General features: G+C 43.2%; 1 protein-coding gene across 15 annotated transcripts in view; it reads left to right on the top strand.

The window, feature by feature from the left end:
- PAG1 (phosphoprotein membrane anchor with glycosphingolipid microdomains 1) overlaps positions 1-14,840 on the top strand; it is a 142,233-nt gene that overhangs the window by 118,728 nt on the left and 8,665 nt on the right. For all 15 annotated transcript variants that reach the window (XM_073229761.1, XM_073229764.1, XM_073229754.1 and 12 more), the window contains 3 exons: positions 1,970-2,066; positions 4,360-4,964; positions 10,763-10,822. In XM_073229761.1, the coding sequence (XP_073085862.1) occupies positions 1,970-2,066; positions 4,360-4,964; positions 10,763-10,822 (762 nt within the window). The remainder of the gene's footprint in view (positions 1-1,969; positions 2,067-4,359; positions 4,965-10,762; positions 10,823-14,840) is intronic.

Raw genomic sequence — 14,840 nt, 5'->3', positions numbered from 1 at the left:
TGCTAGTCTGCTAGGGCTGTCGCAAACAAATAACAAGTTCCTTGTCTCAGGGCTCTGGAGGCTGGAGATCCGAGACGAGGTGTCAGTGGGGCTGGCTCCTCCCGAGAGCTCTGCGGCAGATTGTTCCAGGCCTGTCTCAGCTGCTGCTCATTCACTGGTGACCTCTGGGCCCCTTCGTGCCCTTGTTGTCACCTGGCATGTGCTCTCCCGTGCCTCTTCCTGTGCTCTTCTCTCCATGTGTGTCTGTCTCTGTCCATGTTTCCCCTTTTTATAAAGACCCCATCTTAACCAGTTTCATCTGCAATTACCCTGTTTCTAAATACGGTCACATTCTGAAGTACTGACAACTCCAGCACAGGAATTTGGGGTGGGATACAATTCAACCCGTAACAGCTGGTCATTAAGCTAACGAGAGCTTGGGACTCCCAACGTGCCAGCTGTGGCCCAGGCCTGCTGGGTCTCCTATGGCCCTCAGCATCTTACAGGTCCTGACAGGCCCCACCCTGAGGCCTCTCAGACCCCCCATGGTGAGGGCAGCCTAAAAGCCTCTGGTTCTGCCTTCTCTCCTTTACCCGGGGTCATGCTCCCAACTGACTGAGCGATTCCAGCAGCTGGGGATGGGTCCACCCTCATATTCCCATAAAGCTGACTTAATCATATTTTGTCTGTGCTCTATGGAGGTACCAACAGAGAAGGCACTTCCTGTCACTGACGTAATTTCTCAAGATCAGGCAAAAACTGGTTTGGGGAAGAGGGTGAAAACATGCAGCCAGCAGACAGGGGCAGAGCTTACCCAGGAGGCATCCTAGTCTTGATCTCCCTGCCTACAAAGGACTCTTCTAACCCAAGCAGACAGAAGCTGTCAGGCCGCCCCCCTCCTAAGGCCCTGGGGTTCCTCCCTCTCTTCTCTGCCTGCTCACATGCACACCTCGCCTACCCACGGCTCTCCTGGTCTGCCTCGGAGAAGGCTGACACCCAAGAAACTTTGGGATCATGACACAGCATGAGCTGTTTGCTCTCTTTTTCTATTATTTGGTTTCTATTATTTGGTTCCCAATCAGGAGTCAGAGAATCTACGAGGCCAATTAGCCAAGCTTCTGCTGTTTGCATCAGAACTTTCCATGTGGAATCCTGGAGATGGTCAGGTTATGGCCTCCTGGTCGTTCAGGCTAGGCGTTCCATGAGAAGGAAGAGAACAGATGATACTAACAGTGATCCAGGCTGCCACATGGGACCAGTGGGTTCTTACAAACACACTGGAACTACCAACTTACTTTCTGACTATGCATAGCTATAGCTCAGCCTGGCATCTTATTCAATACCTATACATTCCAGACCTGTAGGAAATCCTATGATGCCATTCTTTCCTCCAAGTGTCAGAAATTTGTAAGAGTAAGAAAGGTTTGCAAACCTACTTTGTTTATATCTTTGGCCAGATTTAAGTCTCTTCCCTTCAGATGACAAAATGATGTGCTTTCCCATGCTTCTCATGGCACAGCACCCATTTAAGAAGAATGTCATCTTACACTGAGTACAGGGCAAGGCTGCTCTCTGCCAGAGCCCGTTCTGTCCGGCCTGGGGCTTCTGATGCTCTCCTTGCCTGGAGCCAAGGAGACCAATAACCTTACCAACACCTGTAGCCCATTTGTACACGACCAGGTGGGAAGCTCAGCGGCTGGCCTTGGAAGATCCCCAGCACCCTTCAGATCCAAGGACAGCCCTGTATAAGCCGCCCAGCATGGTGGAAGGGCTCTGTTTCTGATCTGACACAGTAACCACGAGCCGCATGCGGCTGGTGAGCACTTGACATGGGACTAGTACAACTGAGCAGCTCAGTTTTAATTTCTCTTAACTTAAATCCAACTAGTGGATTTGGGGTTTTGTTGTCATTGTCTGAATTTTAGAAAAAGCCACAGCTACTCCCTCTGCCACGCAGTCTGACACTCAGTGTGGTACGTTTTTTTTTCAGCCATCAGACAAGGAAATGTTCAGCCATTCAGTTACCAGCCTGGCCACAGATGCTCCTGCAAGCAGTGAACAGAATGGGCTACTTACCAACGGTGACAGTAAGTTCCACGAACTACCAGCTCTCCATGTAGGCCTCAGCACTTAAGGAGGGACTAGGTTTCAAAAAGAGTAGCTCAAAAGCTAGAAAATGTGTTCTTGTTTGCTTTTACTATTCCTACCAGTTTTAGCAAAAAAAATGTCATTTGGATGAGAAGCTAATATTTATTAATTGGCTTCTGTGGGCCATTGCTCTAAGATTTGTATGTGTGCTAACTCATTTATCTTAACAACCACCCTGTAAGATCACAATTGTTAATAGTAATGTTACTGCTCTCTGTAGAGTAGGGATTATTACTGTCCACATGTACAGGGAGGAAACTGCAGCACAGCACTTGCTGCAACCAATTTCCACAACTTAGTGCCTCGGAGCTGCAGGAATTTATTACCTTACATCTCTGACGTCAAAGTATAAGCAGGGCTGCATTTCTGACTTGAGGCTCTAGGAGAGAATCTGTTTCTTTCCTGTGACAGCTTCCCAAGGCCACTTGCATTCCCTGATTCCTGGCCTTTCCCTCCATCTGCAAGTCTCCTGCTCCCCTCTGTCATGTGTGAGGACCCTCGTGGTTGTGTTGGGCCCCCCTGGATAACCATCTACTCTGCCCCTCTCAAGGTCGGCTGATAGTTCCATCAGTGTCCCTCCTTCCTCCCTTGCCGAGGAACAGAACACACAGGATCTGGGGAATAGGAAGTGGATACCTTTGAGACCATTCTTCTGCCTGCCCCAGAGAGGTTAATGTTTGCCTAAGACCATATAGTCAGAGCGCTGAGGACCTGTAATTGGAACCCAGCAGTCTGAGTCCTGAGCAGCCCTCTGAGTCCCCTGCCCACTGCCTGTCTCATGCCCAGGATGCCCTCCCTGACAAAAATAGCTTGCTTTGCCCCTTCCAGCGTACAGAAGGCTTTCATCTGAGGCAGGAGGCTGTCCTTGCCCCGCTTACTGATGAGGAGACCATGGGGTGGTGAGTAGTGACTCCAGAGTCTTCAGACACCAGTGCCCATTCTCTGTCCACCGTGACACAGGCGTGTGGGGCAAAAGTTCACCCCCTCTGTGGTGATTAAGTATTTAAAACACAGATGGTGGTGGTGTTAAGTTCAGGAGGGTTCATGGAGTTTTCCTCCATTACCCCTTAGGGACATTATTTTTAATTCCCCCGAAGAGAAACACAGCTTTTTTTTTTTTCCAGGACTAGAGGTGAGCACTTTATTCATTCATTCAGTCATTTCGTTTTTCATGCAAAAACATACAGTGGTGCCTATAATGTGTTAGACACTGTCCTGAGCTCCAAGGCTCTTAGAAAATCCTAGTCTAGTCAGTACAAAGAAAGGGTTAAAATCATAAGTTGTAAACACACACACACACACAAAAATTATAATACATAGTAAATATGTATTATATAAAGAGTAAAGACAATATGGATGAATATGCAAATACAAATAACATTTAAGTATACTTACATACACTTATAATTTTTGTACTTATACATAAAGAATATTTAATATATAAAGACTATATAATGAAGACACAGTGATTTAATAACTTGTTCACTGCTGTGGACTCTGCTTTGTGGAATGATGTATCTCCAACACATCGACCATCCCTGGCACATAGTAGGTGCTCTACAAACATTTGGCAAAGGGATGACCAAATGGCTTCACACAGTAGCATTTCTGTGGTGCCCATCAAAGAATTTCACACTTGAATTTCCTAATGTGAGATAGAAATGTGGCAGTGAGTTGGAAGGAAGACTTTAAAGAGGCATGGGGTATGTGGGCCCCTTTGGCAGACTGGCTCGAGGTGCAGCTTTGTCCATCATTTCCGTCATGTCAGCCAAACAAAAGTGACCTATGAAAGGGGATGGCTGCCAACTACTCCCTCCAAGCAGGAGGAGGCCAGCAGGGCCAGAGAGCATGGCCCCAATACATGGCCCCAGTCGTGGTGCCCACCTCCCACAGTTTGGCCTCATGGAGAAACACTTTCATCCTCTGGTCTCATGAGGCGCTGTGCTTATGAGAGTCCCATCAGGAGTAACAACTAGTTAAAGTAACCATGAAACACATTTACAGCCAGGACAATTTGTTAAATATTGTATTGTAAATATGTAATGGATGGCTTTCGTTTAAGCTGTGATTGAAATAATATTTAACTAACAATCATCACATCTGTAATTTGCTGCCTGGAGTCAAATAAAAAGCAGGCACCTTGATTTAACCTAACTTTTCATTATGCGGTTCAGTGTGAGAATTACTTATGGAATCATCTATCTCCATTCTTAATACTTCTGCTGGCTTTAGTTCTTTCAGAAGACAGCACTGTGACCTGCATGCAGCATTACGAGGAAGTGCAGACCTCTGCCTCGGACCTGCTGGATTCCCAGGACAGCACGGGGAAGCCCAAGTGTCACCAGAGCCGGGAGCTGCCCCGGATTCCCCCCGACAGCGGGGCGGATGCGCTCCTCGGTGCCGGAAGTGCGGACGGGGACCAGGCTCTGGGCATGGAGGGGCCGTACGAGGTGCTCAAGGACAGTTCCTCCCAGGAAAATATGGTGGAGGACTGCTTGTATGAGACCGTGAAAGAAATGAAGGAGGTGACGGCAGCTGCGCCTCCAGGGAAGGGCCACAGCGCCAAGTCCAAGTCCACTTCAGCGCTGAAAGAGCCGCCGGGGCCCCAGGCCCAGGGCACGGCGGACTTCGCCGAGTACGCCTCGGTGGACAGGAACAAGAAGGGCCGGCAGAGCGCCAACGTGGACAGTGTGCCTGGCGACCCGCATGATCCGGAGGAGGAGGCCCCGCCGCCTGTGCCTGTCAAACTCCTGGATGAGAATGAGAACCTTCAGGAGAAGGAGGAGAGCGAGGCAGGAGGAGACGGGCCCGCGGAGGGGGCCGGGGAACCCAACAAGGTGGGCTGCGGTACTTCCGAGTGATCTGCTTTTGTCGTGGCTGGTCCCCAGCTGGTCCCGGGGCTTTCACTGGCTCGTTGTTCTTGGGATACATACAAACACTGTCTGGTTCCTTGAATGATAAAAGCTGTTTTAGCATAAGCCATGTTTGACTTTTCACCCCCTCCAAGTAATAAAATGCTGAAAACTCATGTTCATAAAATATTTCTGTCTTAGCACCTTACTTGGGTATTTTCCAGCTTTTACATCATGGCTAACTGGGGCCAAGTATTATTTTTTTCATTTTGAAGACAAAGAATTAAATGGTTAGACTGGACTCTTTGCCACACACTTGGCCTCTTCCACTTCGTTGCCATTTCAAGCAGCATAGTGATCTCTGCCTACCCCTCCAGGACCCCAGAAATCAGGCATAGGACATGCAGAGACAGAACTGACTCCCAGGGGTACTGAGTGAATCTGATTATATATACTGTTATATAAATCAAATAAGAGATTTTACTTTGTGAAAATATCAAAACAGTAACCATTAAATCTTAAGATTAGATATTCAACAAAGTTCTAAAATGTATTAACAATCCCTGAGCCTTCTCAGTGTGTGTCTGATAACTTGATATATGAGCCACAATAGCTTGAAATTCACATCTCCAGCTGTCAATATCTCTGTGAGATTTAACTAGGCTCTGTCTTCTTTGAGCAACTAGTATCTGATTTCTAGTCTCTGTACAGAAAAAGCAAGGCTCTCTTCTCATGTTCTGGTAGGAAAGGCAAGTAGGGATTAGTCAGTCAATAGTAGCCTTAAAAAACTTCAGAAGTTCATGATCAAAAGGTTATATGGCTTAGACCAAGGAATTCTTTGTAGTGTTCTCTGAATGCATTTCAGCTTTTCATATTATACATGAAATCAGCTATTGGAGTACCAATAAAAGTATAATGAACATATTCATAAAATACAAAAATACAGTCCATCACATACCCAAAGATAATGAAACTTATGTAAAGTTTGTACTGCCTAAAGCAGTCAAAGCTTTTTTACTTATAAGCATTTGAAAGATAAGAGGGTCAACTGTCTGACTAGTAGGTGATTCTCCAAATAGAAACTGAAAATGCCCATCTGGGAACCAAATTGAACACAACATAAATGAACAAAAATTCCTGCCCTCGTGGCACTTACAGTTTAGTGGGGAGATAGAGACATAAATGTTCATGTAAAGTATATGATATTGTAGGAAAATTTAAAGCTTATAGGAAAAGTTAGAATAGAAAAAGGAGGGTGGGGAAGTGGAGTGGGAGTATAATTGTGAACTCAGTGGTCAGGGCACGCCTGCCTGTGAAGATGGTATTTGAACAAAAAGCTAAAGGAACTGAGAGAATAAGTTGTACACATTCTAAGGGAAGAGCAAATGAAGCAGAAGGAACAGCCACTGTGTAGGCTCTGAGGCTAGAGCCTGACTACCTTCCAGGGAAGAGGAGGGAACTGGTGTAGCTAGAGAGGAAAGGGCAAGGACAAGCACAGTAGGGAGAAAGGTAGTGAGGGACCCAATCCTACATGGCCTTTGCTTATAATCTGAATTAAATGAGGATCGTTAGAAAGTCTGGAACAGAAGAACGGTTTAGTCTAGGCTTGGAAAGGACCCCTCTGAATAGTGTTGAGATTTGACTGTGAAGAGGAGAGGCAAGGACACCAATCTGGTGGCCATTCTAATGAACCAGACAAGAGGTGATGGAGCCTTGGATCAAGGCAGAGGCCACAGATGTAATGGGAGAAACCAAACTAGAGCCAAGAAGTTTGTGAATGGACCAGATGTGGAATAAGAAATTGAAGAAACAGTGAAGATTCTGAGGTTCTAGCCGCTGGAGAAATGTAATCACCATGAACTGAAATGGAGCGTACTACAGGCAGAGCATGGCATGATCGGTGCTGGACACATTCAGCTTGAGAGATGTATTAGATGTCCAGGTAGAGATATCAGAGAGCAACTGGGTGGATGAGTAGATACATGTGGAAGTCATTAGCAGAATTTTGTATAAAGCTATGACATTGGGAGAGATCACTGAGTAAGTGAGCATGAATGGGTCCAGGAGAGTTCCAAGGGCACAGGGCGTGGAAAGAAAAGAGACCAGCAGAGGACACCAACCTAGGAAAGAAAAACAGGAAAGCTCCAGGACCCAGAAGCCAAGTGAAGGAAGTTAGAGGAGGAAGGAGCAACCCCTGTGGCAGGGGCAGCAGATGCGGGAGGAAAGATGAGGGCTGAGGATCGACCATCACATTAGTTACATGGGGGCACTGGTGTCCTGGACAAGAGCAGTTCTGTTGGAGTGGCAGAGGCCAAAACTTGACTGAAATGGGTTTTAAGAGAGGATAGGAGGAGAAAAGTTATTTGAGCAAGTTTTTTTTTTTGCTATCACTAATCTACAATTACATGAAGAACATTATGTTTACCAGGCTCCCCCCTTCATCAAGTCCCCCACACACACCCCACTACAGTCATTGTCCATCAGCATAGCAAGATGCTGTATAATCACCACCTGTCTTCTCTGTGCTGTACAGCCCTCCCCGTAACCCCCCATAACATTATACATGCTAATAGTAATGCCCCCTTCCTTTTTCCCCACCCTTATCCCTCCCTTCCCACCCATCCTCCCCAGTCCCTTTCCCTTTGGTAACTATTAGTCCATTCTTGGGTTCTGTGATTCTGCTGCTGTTTTGTTCCTTTAGTTTTTCTTTGTTCTTATACTCCACATATGAGTGAGATCATTTGGTACTTCTCTTTCTCCGCTTGGCTTATTTCACTGAGCATAATACCCTCTAGCTCCATCCATGTTGTTGCAAATGGTAGGATTTGTTTTCTTCTTATGGCTGAATAATATTCATTGTGTATATGTACCACATCTTCTTTATCCATTCATCTACTGATGGACACTTAGGTTGTTTCCATTACTTGGCTATTGTAAATAGTGCTGTGATAAACATAGGGGTACATCTGTTTTTTTCAAACTGGGCTGCTGCATTCTAGGGTAAATTCCTACAAGTGGAATTCCTGGGTCAAATAGTATTTCTATTTTGAGCTTTTTGAGGAACCTCCATACTGCTTTCCACAATGATTGAACTAATTTACATTCCCACCAGCAGTGTAGGAGGGTTCCCCTTTCTCCACAACCTCACCAACATCTGTTGTTGTTTGTCTTTTGGATGGTGGCGATCCTTACTGGTGTGAGGTGATATCTCATTGTGGTTTTAATTTGCATTTCTCTGATGACAAGCAATGCAGAGCATCTTTTCATGTGTCTGTGTTGGCCATCTTCATTTCTTCTTTGGAGAACTGTCTGTTCAGCTCCTCTGCCCATTTTTTAATTGGATTATATGCTTTTTGTTTGTTGAGGTGCATGAGTTCTTATAATATATTTTGGATGTCAACCCTTTATTGGATCTGTCATTTATGAATATATTCTCCCATACTGTAGGATACCTTCTTGTTCTATTGATGGTGTCCTTTGCTGTATAGAAGCTTTTCAGCTTGATATAGTCCAACTTGTTCATTTTTGCTTTTGTTTCCCTTGCCCAGGGAGGTATGTTCATGAAGAGGTCACTCATGATTATGTCCAAGAGATTTTTGCCTATGTTTTTTTCTAAGAGTTTTATGGTTTCATGACTTACATTCAGGTCTTTGATCCATTTTGAATTTACTTTTGTGTATGGGGTTAGACAATGATCCAGTTCATTTTCTCAGAGAACCAGCTCTTGGTTTCATTGATTTTTTCTGTTGTTTTATTCTTCTCAATTTTATTTATTCTTCTCTGATCTTTATTATGTCCCTCCTTCTGCTGACCTTAGGCCTCATTTGTTCTTTTTCCAATTTCAATAATTGTGACATTAGACTACTCACTTGGGATTGTTCTTCCTTCTTTAAATATGCCTGGATTGCTATATACTTTCCTATTAAGACTGCTTTTGCTGCGTCCCACAGAAGTTGGGGCTTTGTGTTGTTTTTGTCATTTGTTTCCATATATTGCTGGATCTCCATTTTAATTTGGTTGTTGATCCATTGATTATTTAGGAGCATGTTGTTAAGCGTCCATGTGTTTGTGAGCCTTTTTGCTTTCTTTGTACAATTTATTTCCAGTTTTATACCTTTGTGGTCTGAAAAGTTGGGAGAACCAAGACCCTCTCCTCCTGCCAGGAGCTGGGATGAGGGGCGCTTGGGTCCCGTAAGGCCGTGGCTTGTGTCTTACCCCCTTCGCGAGGCTCTGGTTTCTCACAGGTGTGGATGTAGTCTGGCTGTTGTCCTGTATCTTCTGGTCTCTCTTTTAGGGATAGTTGTATTTGTTGTATTTTCAAAAATATATATGTTTTTGGGAGGAGATTCCCACTGTCCTACTCATGCTGCCATCTTGGTTCCCACCCTGAGCAAATTTTTTAAATAACTCTTTAAAGGGGCTTTGCTATATATAAAGGGATGCGGCAATAGTTGGAACTAGAAGGATTGGTTGGCTTTGTTTGTTTTTTAGAATTGAAGAGAGAACAGCATGGTTTGATGTAGGTGGGAATGATCCTACAGTGGGAAAGGCTGATGATGTAGACAGAGCAGTAGAATCCCTAGAACTCGTATTCCTGAGAAGGAGTGAGGGGACAGACTCAGTGCACACAAGGAGGAGGTCCCCTTAAAGAGGAGCACGGGGGCTCGCCTGCCGTGACAGGGAGGAAGGGGACACACGAATGCAGGCACCTGGGTGGTGTTTCATAGACATTCCTTCTGATTCCTTCAGTTTTCTCAAGGTCATCAGCTAAGAGTGAGGATGGGTGGGGAGGTGCTGGAGGTGTGGGGAGAGAGGAGAAGGTGTGAAGTGGACGACTAGGAGAGCAGGGACCAACACACTGGCAACACACAGCAGTGGTAAGGGCTCCTTTAAGGGGTGAGCTCACCAGTGACCAGAAAGGGCATTTAAAGTATGGCTGTTATGGTTGACAATGGAGTTTAAGCTTGATTGGGCAGAAAGGAAGGACATCAAAAGGGAGCATTGAAAAGGTGGTTGGAGCCCAACAGTGCTGAGGGATTGTTGGAACGAGGGGGTAGGAGTGAGCTTGAGCAGTGAGTGCTGGTCTGAAAGGAGTAGCAGGGACTGGGCTGGTGGAGCGGCTGTGGTTCAGGTGTGATAGAGCCCAGGGTGCAGCTATGAGAGGGACTAGTGATGTCAGGTGGAGGTCAGGATCAGTGCAGGGAGGTCAAGGCGCTGAAGGACAGGGATTGGAAGGACACACATTTGTTGAAATAGCAAGAATTCAGACAGAATATGTGTTAGAGCATCAACAAACTAGGAGCCAGAATCATTGAGAAATAATAGGAGCAAGTCTTGGAAAGCAAGCTGATTTCTCTATCAGCTTTGAAAATTTCCAGGTGACTTAAGGGTCTTCCTGGTGACTCATGCAAACTATAGAAATACAAAATTCAGGCATTTGAGAAAGAAGCACAATGTTTCATTATCAATCCTTTGATGATCAATCCTTCAGTGACAATTAGAAACTGAAGCAGTTGTTTATATAACTCTTTGGCTTATTTTTTGTTGTATACCTATAGATCAAATATAAAATTAGAAGAAATTTCTCTAAATTTAATACTACAGGGTACTCAAAAGCATCACACTTTTATAAGTGTTTTGTGTTATTTATTTGCAGAAAATATTTTCTTCCCTAAAAATCACTTGAAGACATTTTATAAATAGATGTGTCAAAACATATGCAAAAGAAAGGTTGAATTATTGACTTCATTTCACCTTCCTTTGGTTTGTATTTGTTCTCCCAGAGATTTAGTTCGTTGTCGTATAAATCCCGGGAAGAAGACCCAACTCTGACAGAAGAAGAGGTAAGTTTCATTGCTTTTGAAATAACCAGAAAGCTCCTAATAAAAAATAGCTTTTCTCCTTGCATCAATGTGCTGGTACGTTACTCTTCCCTGAGAAATACTCTCTTAAGCATATGTTTGGAGACCAGGGTTTGGGGAGGTTGGCTTTATAGCGGCTCATGGTAAATGGTAAGACAAGAAGGTAGACAGGATAAATAGATCAACTAAGTGAAGGAAACTGAGTAGGAAAGAGGGACCAGAAAAAAATACAAAAGGGAGGGGAAAAAACGGAATGAAAGAGAGAAACTTAAGTATGGGAGCTTAGTCAGCAGTCAGGAAGTCCACATATGAAGGAAATTAATCAGTGGTTGGAAAATACAGGAGATTGAAACAGGTGGATGTAGGGAATTTGATCCAGTCTGGGAGGCAGAAAGGTCTTAGGAATTCTGGAGGCAGAGAGCAGGAAACTCCAGGAAGTGCAATTCCAGGCTGGAGCTGGTGTTCAATCAGACATGGCAGCCAACAAGAGAGGACTGTACTTTCTCTCAACCACCAGGGCTAAAAAATTCACTGGTGAAATCTTTCGTGAAGCATTTAAATTGTAAAAGCCAATATATGTTATTATGTCAAGCTAAGCTGAGAGAGCTTCCATCTGGAATTCCTAGTATAGTAAATTTTGTACATGTACAAAAATGATACACATGTGAGCTACACATCACCTCCTATATAGGACTCTGGGTAGAATAGTAAAATAGGCAGATAGACCACAATGCCACATTGAAAGTTCAAGGAGCAGAAGTGCTTTCCTGCGATAATATTGCCCACCCCACCTCCATGTTTCCTGCCAGGGAGTGGACCTGCCCCCCAGCCACCTGGTTGCACAGGCCAAAACCTGGTGGGGGTCATCCTTGACACCCCATTTTCCACACTGTCCTCAGACTCACTCAGTAACCACAACCCCTCAATTCCACCTCTAATGGTTTCCTGCATGCATTCCCCTGTCTCTGTCTCCTCGGGGGTCCCTCAGTAGATACGGCAGTGGCCTCCCACCAGGGCCATGGAAGCTCCTGTGCCTTCTTCCCTCCCTTTTTCCACACTGTACCAGAGCCATCCCATCTGCGACGGAAAGTAAAATACATAAGAGATCTGAAAACTAACCCTTTAAAATAAGCCAAGACTATGTACAATTTTAAATTACTTTTCTTCTTATCTAAGAAATGTTTGTGATTTTTGAAAATAGAACCTAGTTATACTGATGAATATTTAACACTGAATAAAAATGTGCAATTCACATATATTCATTTTGTTTGAAAAAATATTTATTCTGGGAATCATTTATTTTTATATTCATGAAATATAATGTTAGTCCAGACTGAAAGTGAGACCTGAGTTTTAAGTACTATTATCCCAATTTAACAGAATGATGAGGGAAATGTTGATTATAAAAAAGAAGAGAGTAATTTATGAGAACATAGTAACAATTTACAGACTGAATAATGAAGTGCAAGAAAAACCACAAAGTTAAATAGCAGGGGGCTTAAAGAAACCTGTATATATACAAAATAGACATAGTAATCATTGAAGAAGAATATTGGAAAGGAATATTAGAAGATGTGGGAAGCTTTAATAAGAATTCAAATTTACAACATCCTTTGCACCTTAGGTTCATGCCCAGAGATAATGTTAAGTTGCAAGTTAATGAAAGAACCTGTAATTTTTTTAAAAAAATATAAAAGCCCAGAAAATCCAAGTGCTTACAGAGAGAGGGGGGCATTAATGTCAGGGACCATGGAGAGGAAAGTTAAGGAGAGAAACAGAAACAGTGGTGAGAGGCCAGTGCTCATGTTACAGTGTAGGATAAGTAGTGTTTGCCCTCCCTGATGTTACCCCCAAAAGTGAGAAGTAATTTCTAGTAAGCTGGTTCCCCTCCTCACTGGCATCCATGATTTTTTAGCCTTTATGATCGGTCCAAATTTTTGCCTTGAACCACCTTTTGGATAATAAGTTCCATATGGTTTGCACCTCACTACAAAAAGCAGAGGATTTTTTTATTCTTCCTACATTCAAAGAAATTATAATTTTTCATTTTCAGAGTAATTTTTCCATTCACACTCCAAGGTGTGAATGTTAATTTAATATTCATTAGAACAATCAGATCAACATGGCAAGAGTTTCCCAAAGATTATTTCTCTCACTTCAAACCTTTGGATTTCAAGGCCTGGCAAAACTGAGCCATCAGCCTGTAGTGAAAACTTCTCATGCAAATGGCCAGTTAGCATGCAGCAGGCCTGTCTTAAGAAGCTTTTGAGGCCAGCTGGAAACTTCATCCACAGCCTGTGAGATGGAAAAAGCAGGAAAATATCTCTCCCACTTGTGAAGCCAAGCATCTGTCAGGAAGCATGTTCATTTATTTCCCGGGTGTTTGAATAAGCCTATCACTATGGTTAAGATCAATACAGGTAATGAAGGATATTTCTACTTATTTCCAACTATGATTTCTGACAAAATAATACCCCCCAAAGTGTCTTAATCAGCCTATTTAATCTATCATTACCAAAGAAAATGAAATCCCTTTTGCTATTAACAGTTATATGGCATATATTTGTGAGACTGAGTAAGTATGCTTGGAAAATAGCCTTCTCTTCCCATAGGAAAGAGTGTCCCATGAGTTGTCTTCAAATTTCATATTTGAGTTGGCTGACTGTAAATAAGAATTAATTTTCCCACTTTAGAAAACTTAGCCCAGTCCATTTAACCAGTAAATGCAACGAAGTTAATTAATGGAAAATGATACTTTTATAGATGTATGTGTACTACCATCCAGAATCCAAAATCTTACTCTTCAGACCATTTTGATGCAGGAAGAGTGGATCGAAGAGTCTAATTCAGTGGTTCTCACACTAACTCATGGGGATCAGAATCAGCAATGGTGGGCCCCTCCCCAGTTTCTGATTCAGTGGTTCTGGGGTGGGGCCCGAGAATTTGCCTTTCCAGTGAATTCCCAGATCCTGCTGCTGCTGGTTTGAACCCTGCAATACATGTTTTCTGTCCTTTTTAATAAAGCAATAGAGCCCTTTTTCAGGTGAAACATAATTTGGATATAGAAATCAAATAAACAGTGATGCTTGGTGACATCCTGGGGGCCTCTTGAGTGCCCACTCCACCTGCTCTCATACCCCTCAGCAGACCCTGACACAGCCTGGTTTGCTTGGAATTATGCTAATATGGCTGGTCTACTTACAAAGTTGAAGATAAACATATATAATTGTTCTCTACTAATGTACTCCAAGATTAATATAGATAATGAACCCACTTCTGGGTACATATCTGAAGGAAATGAAATCACTATCTTGAAGAGATATCTGCAACCCCATGTTCACTGCAGCATTATTCACAATATACAAGATATGGAAACAATCTAAGTGTCTAGCAACAGATGAATGGATTTAGAAAATGTGAGATACACACACACAAAAAATATTATTCAGACATAAAAAAAGGAAGTCTGCCTTTTGTGGCAACATGGATGAAACTTAAAAGCATTATGCTAAGTGAAACAAGTCAGAGAAAGACAAATTTGTGTATGTTTTTAAATATACATAGAAAGTAAAAAAGCCAAACTCCTAGAAATGGTAGAATGCTGGTTACCCAGGTCTAGGAGTAGGGAAATGTGGAGATGCTGGTCAAATGATGCAAATTTCCAGCTATTAGATGAATAAGTTCTGGGATCTAATGGACAGCATGGTGACTAGAATAAACAAATAGTGTACTATCCTATTGAAAGTTAAGGGGGGAGTAGATCTTTAATGTTATCACCACACACCCAGAAAATGGTAATTATGGTACTGGAGGTGTTAACTAATGTTATTGTGGTAGTCATTTCCAGTGTGTATGTGTATCAAATTATCACATTGTACACCTTAAATCTACATATGTTATGTGCCAATTACATCTCAATAAAGCTGGGGGGAAAGTCAGCAAAAAAAAAAAAAAAAAACTTAAGGGGCACACACATACTCTCATAGTACTAAGTATCTAG

This window comes from Manis javanica, chromosome 2 (genome assembly GCF_040802235.1).
Source record: "Manis javanica isolate MJ-LG chromosome 2, MJ_LKY, whole genome shotgun sequence".
In the NCBI taxonomy this organism is placed as follows: domain Eukaryota; kingdom Metazoa; phylum Chordata; class Mammalia; order Pholidota; family Manidae; genus Manis; species Manis javanica.
Note: the sequence above shows the minus strand (reverse complement) of the source record. Positions and strands in the feature narration are given on the sequence as shown.